We start from the raw sequence: 24,512 nt of genomic DNA on the forward strand, positions 1-24,512 counted from the left end.
GATGAGTTTTAAACTAAAGTAAAACACACAGGGCACACCTATCGGTATTGGGATTTTCCTTCCATTGGCCGACATAAGCGTGAGGGTAAACGTTTGACGTTAAAGCCAGGGAGCCAGGTGATACATTTCACGCTTATTAAAGAAATGGAGAGTATAAAAGCTGGCGCTCAGAGGCATGATCGCGTGATAAAATGGCAGCTTAGCGTGACCACCAGCGTGTGTAGCAGAGCGTGCAAGAAAATTTGCAAACCATCTAACACGATCACGGGGTTGGATTTTGTGGCGTACAGCCGAACAGGGGGGTAGCAAAGGGGATGGGGGATATAAACTTGCGAACAAGCATGGCCATGTGCTTGCGTTGTACCATGTACAAACGCAACGTTTCGATTTCGCGGCTCAATTAGCGATCCGGAATGTGATCACCCGGCACGGTGTGTTTTTGAGCCGGTTGGCATGAAAATGCGATTTAAATGAACAGACACGAGAAAAATGTTTCTTAGCACAGTCGTGTTGCAAATCAATTAAATCTAGTTGGAGATATCTTATGATGCTTGAAGTTGTTGGTGGAATGTTAATTGTTTTTTTTCCTGAAATTATTGTACCGTTTTGCATAGTTGCGTTAATGTGCTTGAAATACACAATTTTTAAAGGAAAGTAAATTGGAAAAAGAGCTGTTGTTGTAGCTATTTTCCTTACACAAAAGGAATTTCGAATAAAAACTTTTCTTCCAATAAGTAACAGAAACAATTGATTATGTCAACTATGGAACTTTTCTCTTTTAGCGTGAAATAAAGATCCACATGCTCCTTGCATGAGTTGAATTTATAGACAAAATGCTCCAAAAGTGTCTTAATTTCATAAAAGAATAAAATTGTTTCGAACATTGTTTTGTATATATGAGTGGTTTATTTTAATTCGATTTGTTTAAAGTATCGAACGCGTTATAGTGCCGGCTGAATATTTTTCGTCTTTTGTGTACTTTTGTTTTTGGTCCACTCTACTGATTTACTGAGGATTCGTTTGTGTCTGTAGTATTCTTAGATTCCTCCGATGGCGTTTCCCAGAATGCATCATCTTTGTGTAGTTCATGTTCTTCCAACTGACGAACTGAGGGTGACTTGAGTATCAATCCTGAAAAGGGAAGAAAAGAAAAAATGGAAAATGGGTTTAGTTATATTATTCATTCTTCTTTTTTTGCAAACATTTATGTACAACAAAAACATGAAACATATCCATCAATACAAAGGTGCGTAGTGCAAATGATGGACAACAGCTAGGACAATAATTTTGTATTCGTAACCACCTTTTCAAGGCGCGACTAAACAGAACGTTTGCTTTCAGTGTGAATGGGTTAGTTCCGGTTACACGCTGCAATTGCTTTGGTTTTTCATTTGGATGAAGTAACCACCAGAGGGAATCGTTGCACTGTTCCGATGCCGATAAGAGGTTGCCGAACGTGTTCATTCTAACGATAACTCCTATCGATCGGCACATGTCATCAGTAGGCAGTATTATTGTATAGACTTTATTGAAATTAGTTTATATGATGATAATAATTTACTTACCCGTTAGTAAACCGCCAACTATTGCGATCGCCATCGTCAACCCAATTGCCATGAGTTGGAAGGCACCCTGCTTAGCTCCGGAACGACCGTAACCCTGGAAGTGTGTTACAGGAGATTTAAGAAAAAAACAATTCCTACATTAAGTTTGCTCAGCTCACTTACCCCAATGACGTATTCGAGCGGTTCCATTTCCGCTCCAGCGTGACCGGTGGCATTAGGATTCTGCATGGCGGGGAAAATCGTAGCCAACGAGGTTCCGTACGTTTCAGAACTGGCGAACGTTGCATAGATGGCGGAGAAAATGGCCGACAGTACTGCGGGCATACCGTGCAGGTTGTGAACACCACATGTGTCCGCAATACGTAGGTTGGATAGTATGGCAGGCTGCAAAAGATGGCATAAAATGGAAAAAAATTCAAAAACCTCTAAAAACTTCTAGTCTTAAATGTTGCAAAACAAATAAATTTTAATTGATAAAGTCAATGCGTACGAAAATAGAATTTGTTTCGCTTTTTTAACATCCCCCAAACATTCATTTGCTAATGAAATTACTGCAACCGTGCATGTCAATTTGTACCGATCTAACCTGTTTGTTGATCGATCTAATCGTTACTGAGTGCTAAATGGAGCACTTTGAGATCGCTTGTTATCACCCGTATGTTAAAATGTTCCAAAAACAGTCTCAGGCGATGTGGAGATGGTTTTTAACATTTAAACAGTTGCTAACAGTGCACCGACCAGAAGAAGAATTCGTTAGCAGCTGGTCCGACTGTCTGGGTTTGTTCTGTTTGATGAAATGCTACAACCACCATGAGACAACGGTACGGCGAGAATCTAATTAAAATTTGAATTTCGACCGTCCCCCTTTTTTACGCAACATGAGAGCGAGAGTGATCGTTGGTTAGATAGCAGTGGGCAAACACCACATGAGATCCACATTAGATAGCACAGTACTTACCGTGAGGTACCGATAACCCAGCACGGAAATCACCCCTGCAATAACACCGACGATCAGTGCACCGAACGGGTGGATCAGCAGGTTACAGATGGAACCTACGGCAACACCACCGGCAAGGGTGGAATTTTGTACATGCACCATGTCGAGTTTATGTTCGTGCGATACCAGCGCCGACAGCACGAATGTGGCGACCGTTGCACCGGCGAGCGAGAGATATGTGTTGATAATGGCCCGTTCCTGATCAGCTCCGTCGACCAGTGCCGAATTGAAGCTGGGCCAGAAGATCCACAAAAAGATCGTTCCGACCATGGCACTAATGTCCGAGTTGTATGACGAACCTTCCAGCGGACCAGGCTTGGCCAGTTCTTTCTTTGGACGTAGCATAAAGCTTACCGCCAGCCCAAAGTAAGCGCCGAAAGCGTGCACCGTTATTGAACCGCCAACATCGGCCGCCTTAACGAGCTCTAGCTGCAGATACTCATTCCCTGCGAAGATCGCGATCTCCAGGATGCCCATTACAAGCAGCTGTATAGGAGTGGTGCGACCCAAAAGTGCACCCATACTGATGAGTACGGCTGCGGCCGCAATGTCCGCACCGATCAGATTCTGCAACGAGATCGGTATGATGCCATCCTCCATCTCGTAACAGCCGCGCATTATGATAGCCCACTGGACGACGAGGGACGCCACCAGCAGATTAAGTCCCGATGCACTAAAACCGTACCGCTTCAGGAAGGTCATCAGAAATGCAAAACCGGCAAAGATCATCACGTGTATGTCTTGGAAATCTGGAAGGTAAGATCAGGAGGGGAAGGAAAAGCACAGGGTTTAAGAACGAATGACCCAGAAATAACAGCTTGCCGTGTTTGGACATTACGGGGATATTTGCGAAGATTAGACTCCTCGGGTTCGGATGTGGCTGCTCGGGCAGTTTCATTTTTAACGGGCAATAATTCCTTTGCATAATCGGTGCAGAATCCGAACACGATTATAAACACCACCTGCACGATTAGCAGCAGTGCGTAACCGGATGTGGATGATCCTGGCGTATGCATGGTGGTGATAGTTCACTTAAACTTTTTTCAAGAAAAAAAAGAACACTTTGGCTGGTCGAACTGAGACGATGAGGTGACAAATCCACGGAGCGTTAGCCGTGGTACATTTTTATCCACGAACTGTCCAAATGGAACTGATTTCGGTGGTTGATGCGTTGATGTATGATGGCTGGGATTTGGGTTGATGTGGATAAAACTGCCACCGGGAAAGGGATTGCTAAGCGCGGTGGATGATAATGATGGTCAGCACAGTGGGAATGATGGAACGGTTTCGATGGACAGAACACAAACGGGGGAATGATTATTTTCGGGAAGGGGAAAACGAACATACCCCAGTAGAATAAAGGAAATAAATAGAAGAAAAGCTGGGAGATTTGCACTCAATGTAGTTAAGGAATGTATTTTCATTTGAATGGATTTTACACACTGTGCATATCAATCAAACATGCAGCATTCCGGTCTGACAAAAATATCTGAAGTGGGCCAAAATCAACCTTAACGTACCATTTCGCACCGACCGATTTCATGCTGTTCCCATGTTGTCGTTTTTTTTGTCCCCATCCTAGATTTACCACCTAACGCTTGTGAGGGATCCTGGTGTACGATGATTGAAAGTGAACATTTAAATTAGGAAAAGGGGGTAAATGAATTATGTAAATTTATACAAATCGTTAGTCCCTGCTGCTGTAACTCCCCACCATCTCGCCCACCCATAGCTGCTGCAACAGATTCTGTTTGACCATGACCATGGATTAGCGCAATCATGGGGAATCGGTGCAAAATTCACCCGGTGTGCTGTGTGCTTGAAAATTTATGAACCACTTCAACGGTTCCTGTTCACCGAGTCAAAATGTTGTCCGTTCTGCCATTGGATGGTTCGGAGTTTAGCAGAGCTCTGGTGTGCTTGAAAGTGAATTTAATTTGAAGTGTATATTTTGATCGATCCGTCTCCACCGACGAGTTGAAGATGAACGACCAACGGATAGATTGATTTTCCGAACATTCTATTGAGGAACAGTTTGTGTTGAAGTTCCTCACTCTCCGTAATCAAATGTCGAATTCGTACGATTCGATTACCTTACCACATTGTCTGCTTTCGGTTTCGGAGGATCTGCAATCGAAATGTGTCGGTGTTCTGTTACCGGATTTTCAATCCCGGTACAAAAAAAAAAAACAACCAATACGTGACGCCTTCGGTCACGCAATGTCAAATGTGTCTCTGAAGACAGTAAACGGCATGGTAATACGGTCTCTTAATTATTGATGAGAAGTTACGGTAACGGAAATGCACATGACACAAGACCGAATTTTGTTTGATGATCGAAAGCGAAGATAACCGTTCGGTACGTGGTAGTGAAATTGATCTGGATGTTTATTGATTTGCTGATCCTGGTTACACAGGTTAATGACGATTGGGTACGCTTACAATCTACCGGAAGGATTCAATATTGTAGTTGCCATTTAAACACACAAACTGGCGCCATGGTGTAGTGGGGATGGTAAATGGAAAGAGTCGTTACATTGCGGGAAATTCATCGCTCAGGAACTGTACTCATCCTGCATGGCCGGTGTGTACGAGGTAACGTTCTCAATCGGTGCATTGAGTACGACCTTTCGGAATATAAGATAGGCTATACCGCCGATGAGTAGATTCACAATGGCGACTATCGTAATGATGGCCCACGCTGGAATCATCGGTCCACCTGTAATTGAAATGTTGATTAATGGAAGACCGAATATGTGTGTCGGTTGGGCAATAGTGGCATGACTCACGTTTGAATGTTCGATTGATGGTACGGCGTCCACGAAGAATCTTGCGGCGTGCCTCCGTTTCATCCAAACACATGCTCAAGACAACTGTATGGAAGAGAATGCAAAGAATAGGAGAAAGAAAATGTTAAGTGAAGTAAACAAAAATGTTATTGGGTTTTGCGTAATCCATTTTAACATCATTTCGGCTCATGATTCATGATGCTATTGGTTATGAGCTGTTGGACGTGATTGAAATATTAATTCAACTTATTGTTTGAAGGCACAGTTTCTCCATCTTTATTGCCATTAAAAAAGTCAGATGAAGTCGCCACGAGAAAGATGCCGCTCATTTGATAAACTCGTTAGGAACAGTATGGATTTATCTTGGTTTATTGTTGCACTGACCTAGTACTAAACCAAAGAGCAAATGGATTGTGAGCAGCACATTGAACGGAAGTACGTGACCTTAACTTCTTAATTGTAATTTGCATTCTACATGAAACATTTTGCAATATCACCACACATTCAATATCTTTTCTGAGTACGGTGAAGTAATGCTTCGTTCCAGGAAATATTCTAACGATGAATCACTCGCACCAGCTTCAAGGCGACTGTAACCTGTACCCATTTTACGCATTGATAATTACCGAGCATGAGCGTGAAGTACACTGCTTTGTTCTTTATGAGATGCATCTTTCTAACCAACTTCACTTCAACTTTACAAATAAACTTTTTAAACACTTTTGTCACTTAATGTTCTCTGTGGCACAAACTATTTTCGGTTTAGATGTATTAATTGATTCTATCTGCTGTGAAGCGTTGAAGCACAATAAGACCTGTTCGTATTTGACGGTTACACCCTAACGATGTTTCATATCAGGTACCGATTGGCAAATGTGGGTAGATACCGTGCGACAGATAAGATAACGTGCGTGCTTAACCTGTATGTACGAAGCGTTATGCCTTGGTACCTGTTGCGCCGTTTAACGGCCAACCAAGTTACCTTCCCCGGTAACGGCAAATGTGATAAGATAAGGGAAATGTCGAGAAATGTGCTCGATAAAACGACTACAGATTTATTTTTAGTAAAATGAGGTGCCACACCAAAACAACCAAACATTCAATGTGAAAATACACAATAAAAAACACACGGGATAGTATCGGTTCGTATTCTTCAGTCATCCAATTGACAGAGACAAGCGGTTCCTCGAAGAACCCAGTGCTCCAATGGCATATTGGTGTCTAACTCAAGGAACATGACAAAGTTTGTCGAATGACCGGTGGTAGATAGGACACCGCGCCGCTCACTAGTCTTGTAGATTGGACAGTCGTAACGAAGGCGTTGTTGATAACTTTTTTCCGTTTTCAGAATCGGAGTCATCGAGATGATGGGCAATGTATCGTAGAGGATGCGTGACAGTGGCTCGTCTAAGCGCATGCTTTCGCGGTTCCATCGAGCACCTTCCAAATACAAACCCTGTGAAAGAATGTAAAAAGAATTAGGTTATCGATAGTTCAACTAAAGTAATATGCTGTAAGTAAGTGATTCAATGATGCGATTGTTCAGCTTTAAAAAAACATCATGATAGGTCCGTTTGATCCGATGTACTTACGTCGAACAGTACGTAGTCTACGTTGACACGTCGTTTGTCCTTTTGTGACGCAGCGTGTTAAAAAGAGTAGTTTGGGTCGTTAAAATATTACTTAAAACGTGTCTTTTGGAATGACTCGATAATATACTTGAAATGTGAGTAAAAAGTATCTACTATCTATTATTAACATACTATTCGAGTACTATCTTAACCACTTGTAGCTTCATCAATTACCTTAACAAACGTAGCCACTTCCGAAGAATCTTTCACCGCTTCGTCTGACTCAAAACTAGTCACATCGAAATCCATCACTAACTCATCGATGCGCAGTTTAAATTTGCGTGAATGATTCTGCATAATACCGGTGAGAAAGGACTGCGTAAAGTAGAAACCACTCATCCAGTATACATTCGGTTCCCCTTCGTCGATCCAGCGCTGGAAGAATGCCAACCGTTGGACAAAATCGTTCACGTAGCTACCCAGTGGTTTTAACGATGGATAGCTCTTCGATAGCCACGCCTTTGGTACACGCGAGATCTTCATCGCCCGATAGATATTCTCCAGCTCTGGTATCATGCTAATCTGACCCTTAATGGCTCGTTGCACATCGACAAGGCTAAGCCGGATGTACTCCAGCAGCCGGTTAAAGCGTGTTAACTCTTGACGCAGCACAGTATTCATGGAGTTTTCGTACTCGATCGGGAACAATTCAGCGACGGCATCCACATCGTAAAGGTTGGGAAGTTTTTTGGCGATCTCTGTACACAGCATCAGAACTGGGTCGTCTTTTTGTTCCGTATCCGAAGAGGCCGTTCCAGCGAAGAGGTGTGTTTGCGTGAGCAGAACTCGATCAAGTAGCTGGAATGAGGAGATGATATGGATTGGTAATATTTGGCAGGTTTTGCTAGTTGATCGTACATACCGATGATGTTTCATCAATATTGCGCGTAATGTCAGCATTTTCATGCAAACCAAACACCTCCGGGTGAGCGATCATGGGTAATGTGGAGATGTAGGCAAGTGCTTCCTTGTCAGTTGGCAGTTCCGGCACTTTATATCGCCCCGACTCCGTCAGTTGGAAGTTATCTATGTCGATCGTGTTTTGATTGTATATCCGATTCAGGAGAGCCATCAACAATCGTCTATCCTTGTCGTCCGTGACGCGCCCTCCATAGTTGCATTCGCCTGTAAGATAAATGTGTCCCTCGAACGGAATCTTGTGGTACTGATTGAGGAACATCTTCAACTGCATCAGAGATATTCTTTGCGAGGTAAAAGATACACGTTAGAGAATGAGAAAGAATTTTTTGTAAATGCAAAATCTAAATGCAATCCTTACTTTAAATCCGATTCATTGAACTCGTACGGGATGTTCCAACCCAGCGGTCCGAACTTGCAACGTTCCTGCACAACAGCGTGGAAAAATACGAGCGAAAACACTCCTCGTAGCCATACCTTTGCGAGGTCTCCATCAAAAGCATCCGAATAGAACGAATGGTTGGACAGTGGTTCCGTGGTGAAGATGCGTGTCATGTTGTTTTTCACACCTTTCGGTGCTTCGTTCGTCATCTTCACGCTGTTTTGTAGAATGGAAACCGGGAACCGACGGCTAGGGTATGATGTACACCATAAGCGATACTTTGGATGCACCGATTCGTACAAGCTCGAGTCCATGCAAATCTTCTCCAGCTCGTCCATGTACGACTCCGCTACATGACAATTTTGAAGGATAACCCAATAGCCCAGCTTGATCGCATCCAGTATAGTGCGCGTAGCCTTCGGGCCCTGGCCTTGTCCGAGCGAGATCACTCGACAGTCATCACTCATGTAGTGGGCGTTTGCAAACGTAAAGATGTTGTCCATAGGATCAGAACCGGGTGATAGCATAAATATGAGTGGGATACGCGGGGACGAATCGCGGTACGAAGTTTCCAAGTTAAACTGCGGTGGTTCGACGTATGTTTTGCCAATATTTTGTACGATGAAGCGCTGCAATCCAGGCACTACTTTATCGGGCCGGAGACACTTCAGGACGATCAGCTTGATAATGTTTTCCTCTCGATCGTACGGTTCCGGAAGTGGATGTGCATCGGGATCGTTGAGATCGTTGTATGTTTTCCATTGCTCAACGTTTCGCATGAACGATTGGGGAAGCTCTTTTAGGGAAGGAAGCGACCCGGCGCGAACTATTTCTGACCAGCATTTATCCGTAAGCCAATCGGGGGCGGGATTCGGATAAGGGTTGTCTAAGGCTAATCCACCGGTTAACAGGAATGACAGTTCCGAATCCTCAATGTCTCCCCGACCACGCATGATGCCCAGACATAACACGAACGAAAACATAAGCTTATCCTTCTCGAACAACGAGCGACATACGTTGCTGTAAATGGCCATGGTAAAGTAATCGGTGAGATGCTTCAACCGTTGCTCCAGGTCATCGGATTTGGGTGAGTTAAGGATCGCCTGTACGAAGATGTTCAGGAACCAGGTTAAGTTGAACTGGTACATGGGATCAATGTTAGCCAGTTCAGCAGTACAGAAGAAGATCACTGCCGAATGGCGAGCTACTGGTATGTACTGTTGTCTGGCGGCATCAATTTCCGCCTCAGTAGCAATGGCAATAATTTGTTTCGCCTGTATCTCCTCCGAGAGTTGTTTGCTCGAGGTGAGTATGTCAATGGCGTTTTCATCGTCAAGAATGTTTCCTTCGGCTGTTGAGAGCACCTGTAAAATCTTGGCTTCGGCGTTGTACAAGGCTTCTTGGTTTTGGGCCGACTCTATAATGAGGGATTCCTTTTTCTCCTGCAAATCGGGGCGTTCTTGTATGATGACGGTTCCAAGCAGCTGTGACCGTAAGCCTTGCTCCGTGATCATGAAGTTCATGAGCGTTACCATAACGGCCGTTTCGGGCAGATAGTGCGGATTGCGTAGGTTGGTGGTAATGTAGAATCGGAAGTTGTCATTATATTCTATCATGCCGTCACCAAACTTTATGTTGTACGATCCTTTCTGGTAGATGATGTTCTTCTCCAGTATCGAATTAAACCCGGAATCGATGTTTTCGCCCACGTTTTCCAACAGCACCGGATACCCGTTGATGATTGCGTTCTCAACAATTCGCATGTAGTTGGCTTCCATTTGCTGGATGATTTTGAGATTGTTCGCCTTTTCCATGTTCTTTACCCACTTGTTCGCTTGTCCCTCCGGATCAATCATGAGCGGCCAGCGGCGTGCATGTTTCACAATAATACCATTCTCAACGGAAAAGTTATCCGTTGGTAGGCCCCAGTTGGACCAACTACGAATTTGGAGCGGATTTCCAAGTGTGGTAATGAGCGAGAAGTTCTCCGTACAGGGTATACGTCGTGTAACGGCTTCCACGTTCCATTCCTGCACAATTGCAGAACGAAACTCAGTGGTGAAGCATCCGAGATAGGCTACACAGCCGGCTGCCAATAAGACATCACCCACCACGTTACTGAGGGATTGGTGTAGATTGACAGCACACTCCGACCATCGTCTCTTTTCTCCGCCCAGTCCTCCGATCAGCTGCTCCGCTCGGATCAATTTCTTTTCGCAGCTATCTATTTCATCCTCCAGACGTTTCTTTTCGCGAGACTTTTCTGCAAAGAAATCATTCAACTTTTGCAGCTTATCGAGAATTTCCTGCAATTCGGCACGCTTCGAGTTAAGCTTTTCCATCTGCATTGCAAGTTCGGCTTCCGCCTCGGCTAGAGCAATCTTTTTCGGTGCGACAATTTTTGCGACACGATCGTAGATTTCCATCGCGCGTACCCACCGGCAGAGCCCTTCGCAGGCCATCGAAATGCTTTTGATCTTTTCAGGCACAAACTCACGATCAGCAATGTATCTGTGTGGGATGGTGAGTAAAATTGGTAATTAAAATCAAAACCGAAATTCGCCGAAAAAGTCTTACACTTCTCTGATTTTCTTCATAACAGGTATTGGAATGTTGTCCTTGTCGAAAGTCTTCAAACTATCCAAAAATTTGAGGTCTCCCAGCATCTTTTGGGAAGGTCCCCAGTAGTCTTCCACCAGGTGACCATCTGAAAAGAGATATTACGGAGGTTACAGTATACCTATGAGTATGCATCACTATCCCCACTTACTTGGATCAGGCTTTCTATCCGGTTTAATGCCTCGAATAACGCAGACTGCTTCCAGTACGAGCTTCACACCGGAGGGCGGGTTTTTCATCGATTTTACTACAGTAATATCTGCAGGCTTGAGTGTATCGAGTGCTGCAAGAGCAGCCTCTAGGGCCGGTACAGCTTCCTGCAGATCGCTTTCGCAATCATCCTTTATCGCTTGCGCCGATGCGGCCGCCTCGTTTGCTGCCGTTTCATCCGCACCGACAATTTCTTTCTTCTTTTCAGCTTCCGCCGTTTCGCGCTCAATGTTTACCATAATTTTCTCCGTTTCGTCGGACGTTTGTTTTAACATCGGTTGTAAATCTTGCAGCTGGTTTTGCATGACCGATACCTGGCCGGCAGCAAAGTCTAACTTCTCCAGACCGGTTGTGTAACGGTCGCGTTGTGTAATTGTTTCAGAGTATTTTTTGTGATACAAATCTTTAAACGATCTTAACATCTCTAGATATGACGTCGGAGTCACGTAGTTACGTCGACCTAGCTCGATGAAGAATCGATTCGAATTTTCAACGACACTTTCGTTGAACACCAACACACAGGCGATAAGCTTCAGTTCCAGCTCGGTAAGCTTGCGCACCTTTTGGTCCTTCTCGTCGGTCGGTTCAACCACCTCGATGCTAGATGACTCGCGCGACATCGACAATCTCTCCTGGCTAGCGACCAGATCCATCGAGCGAATGAAAAATTCCGCCACCTTTTGCAGCGCATCATCGGGCCAAGCCGTAAACCAATCGATTGTGCAGCAGTTGATGAGGGAAGGATAGATGCGTAGCCGCTTTTTGAAGGAATCTCCAATCGGGGAGAACGCCAATGCAATGTGTAGGTTCTCGCGGACACGCTCTACAAAGAAGTTGTAGAGCGAAAGCGCTGTCAGATCGATTGGCTTGTTCGTGGCCTGGACGATGGTTTGCATTTGTTCGAGGATCACCGCCTTCTCCTCGGCCTGGAATAGATTGGGCAGATCGGCAGTGTTGAGCAGTGAATTGATGTCCTCCACGAAGGCTTCCTCCTTTGCCTGGGAGTCATTAAACAGGAACACGGTCCGCTTTCCATCGCATCCCGCATACATGAGCAATTTTTTCATATCCTCACGCCACTCGTTGAGTGTATAGCTACGAGTAACTTCCACCTGAAATACGAGCGAATCGCTCATGCTAGATGCTAGCTTTACAGCACTGCGACGCCCAGAGCCACCGAGCCCGACCATCAGCAGATGTCCGCGAGGCATTTGAAGCACGCGCGATACGCGGGAAATGTGCTCAATGGCAAACCGGAACAGCACTAAGTTCATGGGCGATTTCGATCGTTCGTTGTACTCTGTCAGGTAAAAGTTAATGTTCTTCTCGAGCTGTTCCCAGTTGTCCACCTCGTCATAGATGCGAGTTACGGCAGCAGGTTCCATGTAATTACCGAAAAGAAGATCTCGTATGTGTTTATCAGATACTTTCTGGCCCGGTTCTAGACGCTCGCCGAAAGCTTGCTCAAGCTTCAGGCGTAGATGCGTTACACACGCTTCATCGACCAAACGAAGCAGTTTCAGCTTATCGTCATCGTCTACTAATCGGTCACAAAAAACACGATACGTTTCGTGTACCCAAAGACGCACCAGCTTCTCTGGATCGGGCAGCTTCTTTGAGGGCAATAGAACGATTCCTTGATACACACGCGAAACATCCCGCAGAGAGAACAAGTAGTGTGACTTTGCTGGTGTGGGTAGAAAGTTTTCGATTGCTCCACGGTATACTGCAATTGCTGCTTGGCTGAGCAGCTTACTGAGTCGCGCGACAGGCTCCGGGAAACCTTTGGCAAAGTGCCAATCACCGATCGAGGAGAAGATGCGCATCAACGTATTATCTTCGAAGGAATCTATCGACATCACGAACATATGCCGATACAATCGTTGCGGGATGTAGTTACTGCCACCGATCGGGCCCATAGCAGCGATAAGTAGCAGATCGATCAGTTCGATCTTGGATGTATCGCGCAGATCAGACCATATACGATGGTCGAGCCATGTGCGTACGAGCTCCAGCGGTGGCTGCGAACCATAATCATCTCGGGCCGGCATTGCAAGATCGTCAATGAAGTTGACACACTCCTTCCCGACCGGCGGTCCGTAAACGCCTTTGCGTCGACGGTCCAGCTTGCTCATGATCGTATCCTGCACCTGTGCGGCAGTACTTCTTGCCGAACAGTTGATAATGTTCGAGATAAACTTCGCCTTCGGTAGCTCTCGAATGTAGTTCGAAATGGTAGCACTTTTGCCCGTTCCTGTTGGACCGGCAAGCAAGATCGGAATACCATGGCGAACGCAAAGGTTGGTCCAGTAGAGAATGTAGCCCGTTTCCTTAGTAGGTATCATAAGCTCGGACACGATACATGATTCTGGCAGTGTAAGCTCTTCGGTAGTTTGCCAAGGCCACCAATTCTCGTGCTCATCGTATCGGTAGTCCATGAAGTTCATTTTCTCTGGATACATTTGGCCACGGTTGAGGGAGAAGTGTTTCGGCTTAGGATGATCTTCATTGCCACCGTAGAGTATTTTCCGCAGCAAAGGATCAATCATTTTGCGTCCCTCGTTGGTGACGGACGAGAAATATCCCCACGCATAGCAAAACAGAAAAGTCTGCTGAAACTGTATTTGTGTGTAGTTCGGTATGCGTGTGCAAAATATGGAGAAGAACTTGGAGAACATCTGAAAGAGTGAAAGAGTAGCATAAACATACTTCGTTTTCATAATACTTTCGTAAGTGGGTTGTGTACTACCGAATAGCATTGCATCTCGGAGATTGGTAAGACGGTTTTGACCATTTTAAGAAATTTCAATGATGGAGGAATCAACCATTCCACCAGCTGTTCAAAGACACCGATGCTAATCTCCGACACTCCTTTCTCTTCTAGCACTAACAAAAACGATTTGTGTAGAGCAATCCAACCGAGTTGGTGTGGTTCCATGTAGATCATACCGCATCTAGAAAGGCGAGCGAGAAAATCCATTAATGCACAAACATGGTTTTTACCGCAGAAGTTTAATGGATCTACCTGGACACGGTTGCTGGTGAAGCTTGTTCCAGATCAACGGGTTCGAACACAAGATTCATAAGTTTAGTCATCTGAATAATTTCACCCGACATCAAGCAGAGTTTCTTGTTGTCATCGAGCACCGTGTTAAGATTCTCGATCCACACCGCATCTACTGGCCCATCAAACAGAATCCACTGTCGTTCTGGGCTCGTTGTGTTAACCATTTCTCGGAAGGTGTTCGCTAGCACCCCGTCAGACCATTCATGGGAAGCAGGATCGAAGCTACCGTACAATTGGCCCATCGAAATAGATTTTGGATTGATGATGCGGTATTGTACACCTTGCTCCTCACACTTTGGTCCCTTCTCGAGACGAAGTTCCCGCAACGTTTCCACTAACACCTGATAAGCCGTCGTTTTACCTCCCATCGAATCGCCCACTATCATTAAACCGTGGCGAACGAGCATCATCTCGTAGATTTGCATGATCTTGTCGATATACCAGGCCGTCGGTTGTAGCTTCCTTTTAACCAACTTTACAAGCAATATGCGAACGATATCGTCTCGAGCAGGCTGAAAATGAGAATTGGTAGTGATGTGCACCAGAGAAACTCATAACAGTACGAGTAACATACCGGAGGAAGATTAACGCCAGGAAACAAATCTTTGTAGATACCCTCAAACAGTGGTATGTCCTGTTGAAGAAACTTCGGCAGATTCACATCAATAATAGCACGCAGTACGATCTGATCCTCGGCCAGATGTGGTTGAGTACGTCGTAATGAACCAGCGGCCATTAGAACAGATTTGACAGCACGCATTCCATAGTCGTAGTGGAACTGCGAAGACAATTGTTCCGAGCAGAGCTTGTACGTGTGTACGATTTTTTGCGCTAGTACACGAGCATTATCAAACCCGTTGGAGTACAAAGTGATCTCACCGATCATGGCATAGTCAGGAACCATCATGGCGACTGTACGGAACAGGACCTTTAGATTATCTGGCAGCTCCGTGCGTCCTGCGTAACCGGGATTCATCGTAATGAATATATTGCACGATGGATCAAGCTTTAAATGCGTATCTTCGAAAGTAAATTTCGCAATCTTTTGTGCAATGGCATGCTGTATGGTGAGAATCTGTTGTGCTACGACCGATAGCACCTCTAGCTCGATGCGGTTGAACTCGTCGAAACATGCCCAGGAACCGGACTGTGCGAGACCCTTGAAGAATTTACCCAACGCTTTGTAATCCAACCCGTCGGAGCAGTTGAATACGACGCACTTCTTGGCCACTGCTTTTGCAAGATCTTTGCAAGTTTCTGTTTTACCGGTACCAGCCGGGCCCTCAGGTGCTCCGCCTAAGTTCAATTTGAACGCACCCATCAGCGTGCGGAAGCATCGATCTGTCAATGGGGTCGTGACGAGACGGCCCGTGTTTCCGAGATATTCCATGCCATACTTTAGATCGGTGGTGACCATGCTAACCCCTACATAGCTCTGCTTGTCATCGTCGTCTATACGCCAGTAGTAGCGTAGTTGTGAGAACCAGTTGAAATCACCGACATCAGATATCTGTTTTTCCACGAGCAATTTCACAATGTCGCGTGCGTGCACATCGACGACGATCAGTGCCTCGATCGTGATCGTTGCACCAGGACTAAGGTTTCCTCGCACTAGATCCACCAACTCTGCTATCTGATTGCTGCAAGTTGTTGAAAACTGTGTAAGCTGTCCTTGTTGAATAGCTTCTTCTGCCTCTTCGGTCCATTTCAGACAGGAAACCACTTGTACGGCTTGGCCGGGCCAGTTCAGTACCCATACTTTGCGTGGATCGTTCGGGTATCGTTCGTACGACTGCCATATCTGCTCCTTCACGCTTTCTAGCATGACGGTCTCGACCTCTTTTAGCCACTTTTCAACCAAACCCTAACCAAACAAGATGAAAGTTTACATTAGCAAAGCAGACCACTCCACTTACAGTTTATACTTACATTGGCCAGATTGGGGTTGACCTTGCGTACGCACGGTATCACTTCCTGTTCAGCTGAAGTAATCGCAACGATCTCCATCTGCTGATCGAACTGCAGTGAGTGTATGCCTTCGAAACACTTCTTCAGATGTGGCTGCACACGTAGTGGATCCTTTGTTTCGGACAAAATTTCCAACAGTTCGTCGTTCGAGAGGAAAAAGAACCGGGCGAAGAAGAGACGTTTCTTCTCGAGATACATGTTGAGACCCTTCTGAATCTCCTCCAGATCGGTGTACGCCTTTCGGAGTGTGTTCAGCAGCTCTGGGTAATCTGTCGCCTGGATGACGTGCGCATCGGCCGTGGTGTGTTTCATGATCTTGCGGAATACACGATCGACGGCCTTAAAGTGACGGCCCTCGGTTGGCATCTGGCGGAGAATGTCTTCGGAGCTGAAAATCGGCTCGAGGTACATCCAGGTCGCCTGCACCTGCAGCCAAGTATCGATAATGTCTTGCATAGAAATGAGCTTATCCTCCCAGTTATTTGCTTTCGTGCCGAGTGCAGCGATATACGGCGATCCTCGCATCGCCTGTGCCTTCAGAATGTGATCGTCCAGCAGGGTTTGAATTTCGTCGACAGAGGACAAGATGTACATATCGCTGTCTCGGTACGGTACGCAAACGAATACCACGTCGGTCCACTCTTCCTGCATGTTTACGAGCTGAATGTTCAGCTCATACTCTTTACCGGCCGCGTTGGAGATCTCCTCGAGACGCTCCTGTATTTTGACAATATCGATCTCCACCATTTGGCTTAGCGAATTGTGCACGGCGGGGTTCACTTCTTGGCCCAGTTCTTCCGAGATCTGTTTCCAATGGCGATCGCACAGTCCCTGGCGACAGACAGATTCCAGTATTGGAAGGTACACCTTAAACTTTTCCACCTTCATGCGTATCTGCTCGGCAACACGCTTTGCCTGAGGGCTGCCGGTAAGCTCCTTCAGCAGCAATGATATCGCTTGGTACATTTCCTCGACGGCATTCCGTATAATGTCTGCATCGAGGTCTTTGAAAGGACCAAAGTACCACACCTCATGACACGTGTCAAACTTGTACGCCGTGTGCCACAGTTTCTCAACCGGTCCCATCTTTTCGATCATCTCATTGAGCGACGGGAAGAAGGACAGATCGATCTGTAGCAGATTCTCGTTTGTGTTGATTTCCTTTGCTTCTCGGCTACAATCCTGAAGAACACGATTAAGTTAGAAGTCGACTTAAGGGAGATGACAAATTCAAACGCTCAGATAAATACTTCCAAAATCTTCATCAATCCATCGACCGTGTCGACTTTATCGCGCAGATCGTCCAACGAGAGCATTTCGCGGATTTCTCTCGTACGGAAGTGGTCCATCTTTTTCTTCTCCGTCATCAGATACTGTTCGAATTTGACGCGACGTTCGCGCAGGGAAGTTTCAAGATTCTCACGCACCACTGATAAACGGGCACCGCTTAGATCGAGCACCTTTTCCAGCTCTTTTGGCCACAGGAACAATCGGGAGTTGAGATTGATATCTTCCTCTAAAACAGGCAGTATGAGAGGAAGAAAATGAAAAGTTGCTCAAACATGGAAAATTATGTGTTTGAAAGAAAAATGCTACATACGGTCAAGAATGGCATGAGTTAGCAGGAAAATAACTCGCTGAGCGACCTGTTTAATCTCGGTCGTTAGCTGATACATGCGCTCCTCCCGGCACTGGGTAAGGTAGTTCTGTAAAGCGACCACTTCGGGTGTTTCTTTGGGTCTTTCGCCAGCATGCAGTGACATATCCTCGAATTCATCACAAATTCTGGTGAAAGTAATTAAAAAAAACCCAGTCATTACAGGTGAAGGAAAAGGCTTCCTGTTCAAAAACTCACCGTCTGTTGTCCACCTGGTTCAGCGTGATGAAATAGTTGATGACAAAGTTCTTGAGATCATTCACCAGCTTTTCGAGCACCTTGTTCAGTCTGCTATTGTCGAGCATGAACAAATTGAGCGGTATAAAATCGCGCAGGTAATAAATGCCATTCAACAGATCGGTAAATTTTTGGACCAACTCCTTGAAAATGTCCAGCGGAGGTAGTTCTGGTTGGGAGAAAATCCCCTCCGTTATAAGCTTCATTTTGTTGGCCAGCACCGGGAAGTAGTACTCGTACATCGGATACAGATAAACCGTTGGCCCGGTCTGGTTGGCAATGACAATCTTCTTCACACGCTCGTACAACTTCTGCATGTCATCGTTGTCGGTGCGTATGAAGTGCAGGTAACCCAGCTGCTTTTCATCCTGCGTCAGATAGTACTCGAGCCGCGGAATCTTGTAGCCCACCTTTAGTATCTTCACGAAGTAACTTTTGAATAGATCGGGCAGTTCTTCCATGTACGGATAGATGATAATTTTGCCACTGCTTTCCACAATGAAGGAAGTTCTTCGTTCATCACCGTTGGTCAGGACAAAGTCGTCCGACTCCGAGGCTAGTATATCGGGATCATCGTCATCCACCTGGTAGAGCGAAAGATCACTTTTCTCCGTAGTTTTCTCAATGTCCGTATGGTGTTGACCAACCACCGAGACGGTTAGGGTCATGAAGGGTTTCTTCTTCACTTTCGGTTCCTCCCCTGCAATATCGCCTTCCCGGTACACTTCTAACGCTTCGACGAGATGATCCAGACTCTTTTTGATCAATTCTTGAAGATGGTATGAGGTGAGTGCGTGTATGCAGTTGAAAAAGATTGTGCCCCGTCCACCATGGGTAGAATTCCGCGGTACTAGATCTTTCCAGTATTTGCGCATCACATCTACAAGATCGGCTACTCGTGGCATCCAGTCATTAATTAATATCTAAAAAAGATTGTTGTAAATTGTAAACTGCTTTGTGTGGAATGCGTGAAGAATGTAAATCTTACATCTCTCGTTATTCGACAACTGTTGTGTATCATCTCGGTTATTTTATCAGCATGCATCGGGACATCGGTGCTGTAGAATTTCACTGAATCGACAACCAATAGATTGCTGTATAGCTTGTGCCATAGCATATTGATCGCTTGCAGCACTGGGTGATTTATCATGAGCACCTCCTCGAGTCGATTTTTTGCCAGCTGAATGGAACACTTCCATGGTACCGGAGCGACCATAGTGGCGATAGGGAACTCGGGTGGTTCAATCGCTAGCTGAAGACGGGATCGTTCCATTTCTGAGTGTAGTATATATCGAAGAAAGGCACGTTTCACATAGTAGCGATAGTCTTCCTGAAGATCCATGAGCAGGATGATGAAGAACACCGCCTGATCCCGAGACACACCATGATCAGTATCGAAAAGATAGTCCATCAGTATTACCTCGGGATATACGTTAGGCCAAAGTTGTTCTTCTTCGAGGATGAACTTATACGCTTGTTTGAGATAGTTAAGGCGTTGATCAACACGTGGAATAATCTTTTTGATAAGATGCGAAGGATAGTGTTCGATCTTTCGCACATCTAGCTGATCCAGAACGTTCAGTGTACGCTGCTTCATTGCGTCGTCGAAGAAACACATCGCATGGTGGAAGTTTTGCTCGTATCGTGACAGTATTTTGTCTTTTTGTTCATCGGGGTGAACAGGCAGTAAGGCTTGCAGATATTTAAGTTTCCTGGAAGAAGGCGGGAGATAAGTAAGGACGGGTGTGGAGTATTTCTGGAATAAGTACTTACATGCTTTCCGATTGTTTAAGTTTCTTGATATACTGCTCGTTAGTAAGTCGTTTCTTTTTCACCTTAACCTGGTAGACATTTTTGCTTTTAGAAGTGCACTGTAAAGGAAAGCAAGGGACATAATTTGCGTACACCTAACATTAAACTCCTGATAATCATCAACATACAAACTGCGGTCTTCGCTCCTGCTCCTCCTTTTCCCGACGTCGCTTTTCAGCCTCTCTTATGCTCTTTGCAATCATCTTATCCAGATGCTTCTGGATGCGACGCAACGCTTCCTCGTTTTCCTCCGGCGTACGATAAGCAAACTCATCAAACTGAAACTTCTGCGGTCGTTTCTTTCTCCACAGCGAGGGCAGCTTTCGACGACCGTCATCATCGTTGCGGCCATAGCGACGGAAAAATTCATTACCACGAAGCACCGGTTTGGTGAGCGCTAGGTCGTGGAAGATTTTCAACCGAAATCGCTTATACACATCAATCATACGATCGGTGGCGTCTTTGTCTTTCGCTGCCAGCCCACGGCCACGAACGTCGCGGGCAGGTTCACCGCGACAGTAAATCTTCGATGTCGAGGGACGCGGGTTGGGTTCTAGGTGAGGAAACGTCGTAGCACATTCGGATGGTAATAGTTCGGGCTCGAGTGTACCATCACCACGCGGAGTACGATGAAGACTGTAATCCTTGGTGAAGCAACTCGATTTAGTGGAGTGTATTTTTCCTACAAAGCACAAACCGAGTTAAAGAACTAAGAAATATAAGTTTCGTTTGCTTCGGGCATTGAAATCTTACCGATTTGTTCCACTATGAAGGTGCGGGCTGGATCAAGCGGTAGCTCATCTTTCCCATGAGTAAATTTATAAAATGGAACATCTTCAATGTGACGCTTGAGTTTGGGTTTCGGTTTCTTTGTTCGTCTCATTTCTTATACTGTATATTGACCAAAGCTTGGAAGTAAACTTCTGTTTAAAAATACTTTAATAAAATCGTATGCACAATTGACTGCAGCCTACTAAGGATGAAAAATGGTTTGAATTGTTTACTACCGGTAAACGAAAATGTGGCAAAGCGTCAGTTGCCGAAGCAATAATCTCCTATAGCAACTGCCGCCAAGTTGGTAAACACGTGCCGCATGTGCAACACGTGGTTAGTTCATGTTTCTGTACCGCAACAGGGACCTGTTGCAGGATTCGTGTTGTGAACGGGTTTATGTTGAAGGGCAGTAAATATCCACAGGTGTCAAAATATTGCAGGATAACGATATAAAATATAGGAATGCCTATGCAAATGTGTAGATGAAATTAGGTCACACATGTACAAGCGTTCCAGTACGTACAGTTTTCTAATTTTTTCATTTTCTACTTGTTGCACAAAGTTTTGCTGTACAACTTAATCGTAATCATATTTTAATATATTATATCTAAACATTTACGAATAGTGTAAATTAAAAATGTTTATTGCTCTCACAAGTAAATTATGTTGCATTTCCTAACAAACGAGAACGGAGCAATAAATCGCTATCGAGTACAATTAAAAATGAGATGCACATTACCCATTGTGATGCATGTCGTTGAATGCATAACAAGCAAGCTTGTGTGCAAAGCTGTGAGCTCCGTTGAAGTAGCAGCGCCACCTAGGAAGCAATAGTGTAAGCTCGGCTGTTTAGTTGGTTGAGGAAAGAAATGTTCAAACGGTTTTGTAGAAGCATTGCCTGCAAATGCTTTTATCTTCAATAAAGGAAGTAATGTTTAATAATTTATAATTTTATATAATATAATTTCTAGTAAATAATGGATTTATTATAGGCGAGTATAGGCTACAAAAAAAATTGTAATAAAAACGATCGAGAGTATTTAGAAACAAAGGGAAATTTGAAATCAAAAGCCAAAAAGATCTCACACCAGAACCTAAATTGTCAATCTAAAAACAAATTTAAATTAAATCTTTCTTCAAGCACTAGGAAATAATGGAAATTGCAAAAGACGCCGTCCTTAAACGGTGCATGGTTGCTCATTTGTAACGGAAGGAAATGGGCGGCTGTTATGTTTGTTGAAAAGATTTATTTCACTCCAGCACTCGTTCGTAGCGAATTGTGTGGCTTTAATAATACTCCATTTAGGGAAATCGCTTGTGCTGTCAAAATAGAAAATTTATTAACTCAGTCACCCATCTCTCTTCCGAGCGACCTGAAGGTACACCGAACGACGGTCCGAACGGGCATCATGAATGAATTTGTATTTTAAAACACCGTAAGACAGCATGCGACCCCATTAGCCGGGCAAAACAAAACCTCCCCGGATCTGGCCAGCGGCACCTTGATCGGGCCGAAAATTAACTTCCAAAGTCAATGAATGCAGCCCGCAACCATGAGGGTCAGCATTTTTATCACCCCTGCCCGGTCTGTGGCTATAACTTACGCGCATAATCCACCCTTCATCCGAAGCGGGATAAGAAGTGTTCTTTTCCACCCACTCACGGTACCGCTCAGTGCCCGCGTAAGTATCAATTACTGCGAGAGTATTTCGTGCAACTAATCAACATCGGGCCGACAAGCCCCTCGATTCGAACGGTCTGTCGTGCTTGAGTTCCCACTTTTGGGTGGATTTGGAGAGCTAGGGTTCGTTATCTCTGGGGCTGTAGTTCGTGCCAAAGTGAACCCAGCTGTCCTGCAGACCCGGTGCCCCGATGGGATCAGGACCATTGTGCGCCCAGGATCCACGTATCCTTCTGGAGCTATTAGCAGTCATTTACGTATCTCCTGGGACCGGCACAATTGCCCGTCCGACTGACTCCGGCAAAAGCAACTTTCCCTGTTTTATCGAGGGGATTTAGTATTCCTCCATGTCGTACGTTTCCCTTCCGACGAGCTGCGATGCACCACATCGTCTCCTTACCCGGCCAATCGTAAGCGGAATAATGTCGGAAGCAATTTTCGTGCCTGAAGCTATAATTAAACGAGCGAGCGCATGGGTTCATGTCACTGGATTAGATCGCGAGGTATACGACGGAACGCCATCCACCCGAAAACGTGGTAGGTTTTCGGGGTGGTCTCGGGTCGCAAAAAGGGCATACGGCGATGATTCGTTTGAAATTACAATGACATTGTACATGGGGCATGGGATACCATTTTGTAATGGCTTCGAGCGTTGCGGATGATTCTGTTTCAAGCACAACAGGTTAGATGCTTGTCGCGATGTTGAATGGTTGATTTTGATTTTCTCGTAAAAATGATTATGAACATTTGGAAAAAAAATTTGAATACTTGTTGAGCAAGTCTCCTGAAAATACTGTTTGGGGAGAATTTATTGCAGTTTATATGTGTGTCGTATCAATCGCCTAATACCTACATAATAAGGAAAAAGGAAACAAAAAGTTTTAGTTAAACGAAAGTTTCTTGCTTGCTATTAAATACACATAATATAGGTAAATATTTTTTTCCACAGTCATGTAATTTGATTGATATTTCTAAGAAATACGAAACTGCTTTAAAACATGGCATTTGCATACTTTTCGGCGTTGTGGCCCCAAGACACACTCTATAAGATTAATGTTTAACTAACCTGGAAACTTATGGCCATTAGTGAAGTAAAATGAATTTTTGTATCTGATTAAAAAAAATATAGCGAAGTATGCAGTGATAATGCTTTATTAACACATATTAAACATAACTGGAAAAAAACCTCCATAAGGATTAATTGAACTTGATGCAACCGAAAAACTACCATTCAAATACACCTCATATCCGTAGTAGCGTGAAGTTATTGAATTTCACTAGCAGCATTATTTGCTTTAGCTAAATAAATGCTTCCGCTTTATCGTAGCTCATCGATCCGGGCTCTGAATCGTACGGAGCAACTATTGATTCTGTTAGCATTGACCTCCGGGAGTACCTTTCGCGCGAATCTTCAATCGAGTCTAGTTCAATATCGCCGACAAAGGCTAATATTTGCATGCTGGTACAGCTGGACTTTGGATAGGGAAATCTGTTTGATTGGCACCAGCTCCGTGTTCATCGAATCGGTGCTCTGTATCAACGTATAGGGGAGCAGTTTGGCATCGAATAAAAAATATGCATTTTTACCCAAAAACGAAATTCGTTGGAAAGGGTCACCGATTGGGCATAATTGCTTCGTCTAGTGTTTAAGAGTCAATGGTGGTAATTTGCTCAGCTGGAAATGGCTGTACAACAATTAGACGATCGCTTTATGCAACCGCCGAAACATGGAACGGACGGAAGTGCAGCATAATGAGTGCTCGCGAGCGCTGCTGTTAAATGCTGACCAGCCATAGTTGATGCTCTAATCCATTGCAGTGGACAGAAAAACCCCCAAAAGCAGCAGCAGCAGCAACAGCAGTAGCGAAAGGAACGGGTAGTTTGAGTGGACAATAATTTCCATCCTCAGCCGTATGGTTGTCGCGCGCGGAAAAGGTGTGCTTGTGCCTGTCAGCTTTGTGGAAAAATCTGCTCGATTGTGCGAATAATGTGCCCGCATTGCCATCTGGCGGAAATGCAGCCAGACGCAAACCGGGCTCCCGACCGAAGAATTAATTAAATGAGCAATTTACACATTGCCATTTATTTATTGTGTAAAAGTGTGTGCGATAATGGGATCCATTCGCGGTGCATTCGCGAACGGTATCCGATGGTGTTGCCGGTCCGGGATTGTCGCGTGCTGAGTGAGATAAAATAATAAACAAC

The 24,512-nt window shown here is 44.9% G+C and overlaps 5 protein-coding genes across 5 annotated transcripts in view; 1 reads left to right on the top strand and 4 right to left on the bottom strand.

Moving 5' to 3' along the window:
• The window catches only part of LOC125766401 (leucine--tRNA ligase, mitochondrial), a 60,113-nt gene that overhangs the window by 26,170 nt on the left and 9,431 nt on the right, over positions 1-24,512 (top strand). The window lies entirely within an intron of this gene.
• LOC125766416 (ammonium transporter Rh type A) lies at positions 884-3,941 on the bottom strand. Its single transcript, XM_049432375.1, has 5 exons — positions 3,401-3,941; positions 2,524-3,311; positions 1,728-1,949; positions 1,566-1,659; positions 884-1,131 (listed from the first exon to the last, which is right to left on the bottom strand). The coding sequence occupies exons 1-5, from the start codon at positions 3,576-3,578 to the stop codon at positions 998-1,000; spliced, it is 1,416 nt and encodes a 471-aa protein (XP_049288332.1). The 5' UTR covers positions 3,579-3,941; the 3' UTR covers positions 884-997.
• On the bottom strand, positions 4,923-6,250 carry LOC125766452 (uncharacterized). The gene is made up of 3 exons (XM_049432428.1): positions 5,978-6,250; positions 5,352-5,435; positions 4,923-5,281 (listed from the first exon to the last, which is right to left on the bottom strand). Exons 1-3 carry the CDS (start codon positions 6,021-6,023, stop codon positions 5,118-5,120), a joined length of 294 nt encoding a protein of 97 aa, XP_049288385.1. The 5' UTR covers positions 6,024-6,250; the 3' UTR covers positions 4,923-5,117.
• Positions 6,382-19,053, bottom strand: LOC125766385 (dynein axonemal heavy chain 3). Its single transcript, XM_049432267.1, has 13 exons — positions 18,002-19,053; positions 17,747-17,931; positions 17,397-17,662; positions 16,108-17,328; positions 14,753-16,042; positions 14,137-14,690; positions 13,861-14,065; positions 11,053-13,789; positions 10,860-10,989; positions 8,262-10,793; positions 7,845-8,184; positions 7,157-7,780; positions 6,382-6,807 (listed from the first exon to the last, which is right to left on the bottom strand). The coding sequence occupies exons 1-13, from the start codon at positions 18,943-18,945 to the stop codon at positions 6,505-6,507; spliced, it is 11,331 nt and encodes a 3,776-aa protein (XP_049288224.1). The 5' UTR covers positions 18,946-19,053; the 3' UTR covers positions 6,382-6,504.
• On the bottom strand, positions 18,957-20,735 carry LOC125764613 (uncharacterized). The gene is made up of 3 exons (XM_049429017.1): positions 20,606-20,735; positions 19,985-20,534; positions 18,957-19,845 (listed from the first exon to the last, which is right to left on the bottom strand). Exons 1-3 carry the CDS (start codon positions 20,733-20,735, stop codon positions 18,957-18,959), a joined length of 1,569 nt encoding a protein of 522 aa, XP_049284974.1.

Source organism: Anopheles funestus, chromosome 2RL, assembly GCF_943734845.2.
Source record: "Anopheles funestus chromosome 2RL, idAnoFuneDA-416_04, whole genome shotgun sequence".
Lineage (NCBI taxonomy): Eukaryota > Metazoa > Arthropoda > Insecta > Diptera > Culicidae > Anopheles > Anopheles funestus.